The sequence below is a fragment of the Amyelois transitella genome, chromosome 25 (assembly GCF_032362555.1).
Source record: "Amyelois transitella isolate CPQ chromosome 25, ilAmyTran1.1, whole genome shotgun sequence".
Taxonomy (NCBI): Eukaryota; Metazoa; Arthropoda; class Insecta; order Lepidoptera; family Pyralidae; genus Amyelois; species Amyelois transitella.
In genome coordinates this window covers 3,810,160-3,819,135 of record NC_083528.1, presented here as the reverse complement: position 1 = coordinate 3,819,135, position 8,976 = coordinate 3,810,160, and the positions used below count along the sequence as shown (strand labels likewise).

General features: G+C 33.9%; 1 protein-coding gene and 1 non-coding gene across 3 annotated transcripts in view; both read left to right on the top strand.

Moving 5' to 3' along the window:
- The first annotated feature begins 451 nt into the window (after positions 1-451).
- On the top strand, positions 452-523 carry Trnad-guc (transfer RNA aspartic acid (anticodon GUC)). Its single transcript has one exon. It is a non-coding gene; the product is annotated as a tRNA-Asp (tRNA).
- A 1,235-nt stretch (positions 524-1,758) lies between these two features.
- The window catches only part of LOC106137120 (ankyrin-3), a 104,578-nt gene continuing 97,360 nt past the window's right edge, over positions 1,759-8,976 (top strand). For both annotated transcript variants that reach the window (XM_060951674.1, XM_060951673.1), the window contains exon 1: positions 1,759-2,059. In XM_060951674.1, coding sequence (XP_060807657.1) covers positions 1,964-2,059 — 96 coding nt within the window. In that variant the 5' untranslated portion in view covers positions 1,759-1,963. The remainder of the gene's footprint in view (positions 2,060-8,976) is intronic.

The window sequence follows — 8,976 nt, the reverse complement described above, 5'->3', positions numbered from 1 at the left end:
CTTGGGATTCTTCTTTTAGGCGATGGGCTAGCAACCTAATAACCAAGTCTATCAAAAAGCCAAAAAGCTGATCGTGGCCTTTCAGTCTTCACGACTGTTGGCTCTGTCTATCCCATAAGGGATATAGACGTGACCATTATGTATATATATGTATGTTACTATGTAAAATTAAACGATATAGTATGTAAAATCTTTATTGAGGGACTAATTAATTGCAAAGTGTGGAAGTAGAGCCCAAAGAGCCCTTGGTAGAGCCAGAGCTACAGACTTGTAAATGTTTTAAAATCTGTGGCCAGAGTCCATTACATGCTATTTTATATACATCGTACGATTATAGGATTTTTTGTAGGTACGCCGACGCTGATAACTTTTCGGAAAATTATAATTGAAATTGAATACATAATTACAAACGTTTTTTAATAAGATACAAAATTTTACCAAGTACTACAAGTCTTCGGTAGTATAGTGGTCAGTATCCCCGCCTGTCACGCGGGAGACCGGGGTTCGATTCCCCGCCGGAGAGAACTTTTTTGTTTGCATTTTTAAGCACTAGCTTTATCCTTCAGTCCGCTGACGTGAATATAAACAATATAAAAGAATTCTAGGCTTTTTAGCCGGCATTTTTTTTGTAATTTAAGGGCAATAATTTTGGAAATAATATTAGATCAACGGCATACTCCAGTATGTCCGTTGATCTAACATAATCATATCCAAGACAAAGTTGCATGTTTTTACTTATTTATAAACATAAGAAAATTGCTGAGTAGTAGAATAATAAAAAATATGAAAAGAAAAACAAATAACCCCACCAATCGAATCCACACAAACGAAATTTTAAACAGTATTGAACAAGCTTCAAATTATGTATGTAACAACAGTTTTACTTTTTATTTTGGAACAGAATAATATTAGTAACATCTAGCAAATTTTCCGATTTTTAAGTTTGAATTTGAAAGTTATAAATTAAATTAAGCTTTTAATTAATGTAATAATTGTCACAGTGCCATCTATGACGCATATGGGTAATTAAGAAATAAGTAATCTTTTAGCACCGCCATCTATTAGTTGCATTGTAACTGAAAGTTGTCTTGTATTTAGTGTTGCTATATCACACCCGTGTTCTAATTCTTTAGGTCTTCAATAATACTTTAATTTGTTACACAGCAACACAGTAGGTTTCAGGTTCGAATTTCGATAAGGACATGATGAGAAATGAACTTTTTCAGATTGGATGGATTTAGGATTGTAGGGAGTTAGGTAAGTAACTCAAGTTCCGAACTTACTTCGAGGCTCACACAATTTGTGTTATTTGTCCCGCATTTATTTATTTATTTACTCACTTATTTAAAAAAAAGTCAATTATTATCAATTTCTGTTTTTAACTTACATAAATATTTTTAATTTTCCCTCATCTAGCATTTTTATTCATTGAGTACGGCTACAAAAATCTTTGTGATAATACCTACTTACTTATCTTTACTTACGAATAAATGAAGTTAGTATTTAGTTTAGTAGTTTATATATACTAAACTATTAAATAATAAAAGTAGAGTACATATGTATCGTACATAAAAATATTTTTTATTTACGTAATGAGAATCTAGTAAACTTAATATAATTATGTATGCGTGTTCATCCTATGTTCCTATGAGCAGACAGACCATGGGAGCAGACGGATTCGTCATGTCTTTCCTTCCTGCCCCTCCGGGACGCCGGCCCGTACCGTACCGTAGATGTATGTAGGAAGTTTTTGAATTTCTTTTCATTCGCGCTCAAGGCGTCGAGCCATCGACCGCTGCGTAGCGTTGCGAGGTTTTTGACGTATCCGTACCGCTGTTGTCTATGGGAGTGGAGTTGAAGTGCTGCTTGTCGTATTGGATTTGTGTGAAATTATTGTATGTCCAGTGATTAAGAGAATTCATAACACTTTTCGCATGTTATTAAATAAAACAATCGATTGAATATGGCGTTGGAGGGTGTAAAAAGTGAAAAAAGTGAGGAAAACAACGGCAATGTACCAGACGGCAAGGCGAATGGTATCGACAACAAAAGTAAACAGGTACGATCGAATAGATTCTATTTTCAAATGTTTGATATTTTTTTCCAATATTGTTGGGTTCAAGATGTTTGTTTTTCATAAAGACGTGAGGTCTTAACAAATAGTTTTTTTTTGTTTACATTTTTTATTATCAAAGTGCAATATTTTTCGTATTAAATTAAACGCCGCGGTTTACTGCATAGCGGGTTTACGCGCAGCCAGCTCTTCTCTTGCTCTATCGTCGGCTGATCTAAACAGGGATATGACCTATTTCAATGTGTAGAGACGTAACACATTTTTTCAGATTCCGACGAAGTTATTCCTTTATGACATTTTTTTATACTGTCTTACCTATTTGATTTATTGAATCAATATTAATCCATTAAATTATGAATCTTGGAAGTACCAAAGTTTTTTATATAAAGGTTGAAATTTAAAAATTGTTTTACATCTCTGGGAATTAAGTGGCAGAGCAAAAAAAAAATGTGTCATTATCTAATAGGAAATCTGTTTGTCATATCACATCACAATCTGTTCTGTATCTGGCCTTGACAGACAGACTACCTACTGTACCTACTAAGATGATATGATTTAAATAAATCGTTGTGAATGCCAGTATGGGCTCTATGTCCCATATAGGTAGAAACCTTTATTCATGGAAAACATAAAAGTTAGTGCATGTTAGCACATTTATTATTTTATACATCTCTTTTCCATGGGCTAGCAAACTGCCACTATTTGAATTTCAATTCAATCTAAATTGTAAAGCTTAATGTGGCCTTTTAATCTTTGTGTGGGTCTGTCTACTCTGAAAGCAATAAAGATGTGATTATAAGTATGTATGTTTGTTACACATATGTATTTTATGATTTGTTTCATTGTATTCATTTTGAGGGAAATAATACCTACCTACTGATAGGTTTGCGGAACTTATTTAACATGTTTATGGAACTTATTTAAAAAATCAAAATCAACCTATCAATCATATATTATATGAAGAAATATTTATTTGTTTATATGCATTAATGTGTGAGTGGGACTGGAGTTGAGCAATATTTTTAATGAAAATTAAATTAGATAAGTAGATTGTGATAGGTAGTCCGCCTTACTTCATAACTAAATAATTTAATTGTTATTGCCTTATGTCAGATATAAGTGTGGTTCGAGTTAATAAGGCCAGTTTAATTGACCTAGTCTACTGCCCCAATTAGGAGTATGGGACATCCCTTGTCTTGTATCTACTTGTATTATGAAAAGATGCATACCTACTTAAAATCATGCTACTTTCCCAGACTGGGCATGCATAGACTGCATCTATAGATGTGCCATACCTTTTTCATATTTACCACTCTCTTGTTAGCTCATCAGTCTAGGGCACCTATCACCTACTTGATAAAAAGGAAAAAAACAAAAATATATTTTTTGCAAATACACAATAATATATTTCTGGAACTAGTCTCATTTGCATATTGGGGATGAGCCAGGGGGAATTATAATATGATAATACTTTTCACATAGCTACATATAAAATTTTTGTGTTTTGTTTATTATTGTTACAGGTTTGTATTTGTGTTTTTGATTTGATAGAGTCAGTCAGTCACGTTTGTGATTTGTATTATAGATTTCATTCTAAATTAGGCTTTCTGTTTCTTTTTTTCGTTGTCACAAAACCTCGAATTCGAAAAGACTTCACGTCCGAAAACATTTTTTAAATTCATATTCGAAAAATGTAAGCGACGAAATAAATAAATAAATTCACGGGAATCCACTGGTACATAGCTGAAGACACTAGGTAACCAATTTGTGTTCTCCCAATAAAAGTTACGTGTGTATGCTTTTATAAAAAGTAGGTAATTTATTACGTCGATAACATGACAAGGTGATCGAACAAAACCTGCAACAAAAATAAATAGAAATACTATAACTTGTGAACTTCTACTCTTTGGACTACCAATCCCAACAAATGGGAAGTGAGTTTCTTATTGTTACGTAGGTACTTATTCATCTTCATGGACCCGCCCCACGAAGGAGACACAACATATGAATTAGATTTTTTAAAATTTTAAAGCGTCAATCAAATGCAGTGTTTATAAACCTACCTAAAGGAACGTGAAAGAGACTTGTGATTTGTAAACTGTCATTGTTATGCTCACACATCTGCCTTCAATTTGCACATAGGGGTTTGGGAGCCCCAGTTTTGGGAAGGTAAAAGATTATAATCGTTGTTTGTTGGTTAAGCGACCTTGCTGCATTCCTGTCCCTGTCTGTAGTAATGAAAAGTTATTCACAACGATTTTAATGCAAAAAGCGAAAGCAATTAGGTACATAGTTAAATCTCCTTTAGCGCTCGATTTTTTATATATTCGAGTTATTTACTTATTTCAGCGAACAATTTACTTATACGTTTATTAATAACGAATTCGACTGTGACCGAGCAGTGGCGCAACACACAAAAATAAAGATGTAAATAGTTACCTTAAACAATTATGAATTATGTAACATCCTTTCGTTTCAATCAAGACAATCAAAAACTAACCATAATCTGGTAGATACCTTTGTATTTTGTTTAAATATTATGTACGTAAACTTATAGTAATAATATATAGGTCCTGTTTTTATAAAATTATCAAAAGCCATATAAAAATGAAAGATTAGTTTGTCTTCGACTGTAAGTTATATCCTGCCTTCCTGTCATAAAATATATGTATTAAATACAAACCTGTAGGGGCAGTTTTTCTTATTAAATACATGAATACTTGGTTATAAGAACCTTAGGTACGGAATGACATTATTATACAGCCAACCAAGGTTTCATGAACCGTGAATACCGCGGGCGTGGTCGGCCCACCTTACCTTGCAGATTCGCTGAGAAAATCGTTAGCCGTAAAACCTATGAGACTGGCTCTATGATCCAAGCAATATGCAAGGATAAGAAAAAAGAAGGCGTTTTAAATTTCGAAGGGTGGTCTACAGAGATAAAAATCCACTTCATACAATATAACTTGCATGACAGCTCTCCTTAGGTAATTGATTACCCACTCTGTACACTTTTTTAAAAACATACATACACAGTAAAAATTTTGAAGTACGTACGTCGAGCCACAACTATATAACAAGGCTGTACGTAAAATGTTTTGTTGAAAGAGTTTTGACCTTGAGAGGGCTCGTAAGCATGACGTCAGCCCTCCGGAGGGAGGGCCTCCAACCGATTTCCGACTGACCAGTAAGTATAGAGCTGTGAAACTGTATTCCAAATTGGCAAATTTCATGCGTTTCTCCGCATCGGGGAAGGTCAGTTGAGTCTGGGTACATTAGCTCTCTGCTTTGTGCTGTTCGAGAGAGATGAATGATTACGTGACTTGTGGTTTGAATGTGTCTGCGGTTGATTTCATACTTATTCAGTTTGGTTTTTAACTCTTATGTTTTATATTCACCGACAGTCCACAATCATTGACAATCTTGCAATAAGATACAAGTAATCTTTATAGATTTAAAAAAATCTTTCTCTATTTTTTAAGATAATCATATTTTAATAATGTTAAATAATAATTAAAGTAAGGTTTCCTATCAAATTTACACAATTTATCGACCGATCTTGTCGAATGCCAACTGTTCCTTGTGGAGAGTATCTATGGAAGGTTTCAAAAATCAACTAGTTTTCCTGTATCAATTTCCTTATAGAAACCAAACAAATATAGAGTATCCGTTTGCGTTCATTTCTTTTTAGATAAGTGAAAAAGGGTGAAGAAAAGAAATATAGATACCGATTTAAAGAAAGTAAATGCAATAACCTGAACAAATGAGCTTGTCTTTACTATACTTGTAAAATATGTTCGTGGTTTATCTCGTGTTTAAATTTTATCCTATATGAGTGTGTCCTGGCAAACGTTGTTTTGTCATATAAATAATTTTTAAATTAATTTCTAGATAAAAAAAAAATTAAGGGTGGACAATCCTTATCACTCAGGGGTATTAAAAAATACATGTTTGCCGATTCTTAGACCTACTTAATATGCTCACAAAATTTCATGAGAATGATACAAGCCGTTTCGGAGGAGTACGGGAACGAACACTGTGACACGAGAATTTTATATATAAGGTTATCCTCATGTATTAACATTACTGTATAATCTCATCTAAATTTGTTTAAGTACGTGCGAAGCCGTGGCGGACGCTATAGACGGACATTAATAAAGTGACGGCACCCGTGTCAGTTTGACTGTACCAGCACCCCGGCGTACGTCAGTTCCGGACCCCCCCCCCCGACAAAGGGGCTCGTGAGCAAATTCGATTATTCCACTACGATACACGGAACCCCGTAAAGAGATCATATACTTCAATAATAGCCGGAGCTGTCTTACGCAACGTGATTTAATTATATCCTTAAATAAGTGTATTTAAAAAAATATGTTATGTTGTTAAGTAATAAATAATGTATAATACATATTGTGTACGAAAAAATAAAAGGTATCGCCGTTTTTTATAATAAGTCGCCTCACCTTCTCTACATGGCGACCCTGCCAGGATGTTTTATCATTCTTTCATACACATTAAATTATAATCATTAAAACCTAAGAAGCAAAAATATATTAACTTATTATTTCTTCGTTAATAATATCCTTCTGGTATTGTATCACACTATTATAAGTAACCTTTCTATCCCTCAATCGCAGTTTATGCTATTCGCAAAACATAAGAGCAAGCCATGATATATTCTCAAAATAGCACATTCTCAAATTTCCATCCCAACTTCAGGTTCAGTATTTTTTGCGTGAAAGAGTAACAAACATCCATACTGACATCCTCACATACTCACAAACTTTCGCATTTGTAATATTAGTAGTAAGTAAGATTTTGTAAGTATTTATTATTTTGTAAGTTAACATTATGTTCATTACGCTACCACGTACACGTAACAGTGACATTGAAATAACTAGGTTATTATTCAACAAGGAACCAATTGTAAGTACATGTAAACATAACGTGAATCAATGAGTGTTCATTCATAGCAATCAAACATATAAAAGGTCGTGTCCACGCGTCACCATCTTTTATTGACGAGTGTATGTGCATATCAATTGAGACCATCGACCGAATGTAGCACAGAGTTAACTAGTGCATTTTGTATGGCTGCTGCTTGTTTTAAGGCCTAATTGTGGAACTCTGTGCGAATTTTATGAAATTACTTAAAAATATTTGTCAATTAATTGTTAGAAAAGAAAAAAAGGGGCAGTTATTCTTTACACTCGTACATTGAAAAATAAAAGGATTTCACCAAGAGAAACAGAGAGGGGAGAAAAATATATAATCATTTCAACAGTTACGATGGAGAATAATATATAATCATTTCAACAGTTATATTGATGATGATTTCAACCCTGCAATGGATATTATGTATGTAGTTGTTAGCAACAGCGACGCTGTCTGCGCCTACGACTGATACCACTATCACCTGCGATATATCGATTAATTGTATGCAAATACATTCTCCTAAAAACAATGTCTAATATGGTAATTTAGTATTGATACATGGGACATGTTTGAAGAAATTTCGTGAAAATAAAAGTTTATTTTTAAGGCAGAAGAAAATAGCAGTATCTCCTGTAGATTAAAAGTTTATTTTTAAGGCAGAAGAAAATAGCAGTATCTCCTGTAGATATGAAAAGGTCGGTCTTTTGTACTTACATTGGAACATTAAGTTGTTTAAGTATTTTATCCCACTCCTTTCATCCGCATATTATGTCTTTTGATTTTTATTGCCATCTCTCCATAGACACTCCCCTCCATAGACTCTCACATCAGTTTTTTACCCACATCTATATTTTATTTTACGCAGTCAATAGGTACACATCTTCTGGTCTTCCCTCATTTCTAAAAAACACCACTTTGTGAGCAAAGACTAATATAGCTCCACTATATTTTCTCCGAATCGATTCTGGTATAAGGTGGGGTTTATCTTAACATACTATAGACTCATTACTATAGAGGCAAACTTTAATAAATAATCTTTTTGTTCTATCATGAACTTTCTCATGTCGAAGCGGAATTAAATAACAACAGCTTATTTGTGGCGCCTACTTTGCGTTTTTTTTTACTCTATTTTCGTGCCTAGACGGTGGCAAGTGAAAGTAGTTCTGACATTTCGCTATTGTTGGTTCAATGGAGTTATATTTATTTATAGTTGCAATGAAAGTAAAGTGGTGCAGGATTATCAAATGGCATTAGCAAATGTCAGATGTCGAGCACGAACGTGTACTGTTAGGATTATGATTAGAGAAACAATGGAAAGTTGGTTTTTTTTATTTGCTAAAGTTCTTGGTTCAAACCGAATAAAAGTTTGTGTCGTAACTTGGTCGTCCTACACAGGTATTCAGACTTTATCCGAAATCATCTATTTGGAATATACTGAAATAGATAAATTTTAACATTATTCGTAGAATAACGTATTGTCAAAATATCTAGCTAGATAGAGTTTGTGCTACCAAAATAAATCGATCGGTTACCAATAGGTGCGTGCCTGTAACAGGTGGGTTTATTTTTGGACGGTGTACACGGCAAACCTTGTGGTTTACGGAATTTTAAGAATTACAAGCGACCACGGTATTGTACTAAATAACTTCTTTTCTGATCCCTGATAAACGTTACAACATTTTATCTGTAGTTAAGTAACTGGTACTAGCAGTATCTTCGATTTTCTTTAGTTGACATTTATACGATACTATTGAATACGATTCTTTCCACTTTATCCCTCTTTGCAAAGGAGTGACAGACGGCACTTTTGAATGGTTTTTCGTAGGTGCCTGCGCCTAACCTTTCTAAGTTATATATATCTTTTCTTTCCCTTCCACCGGGGCTAACTTCAACCACCATAAATTGTTGTGTGTATGAAATCACAGTAGTCGTGTCTGAATGTAAATAAATGGGAGAAGGGCGGCCCA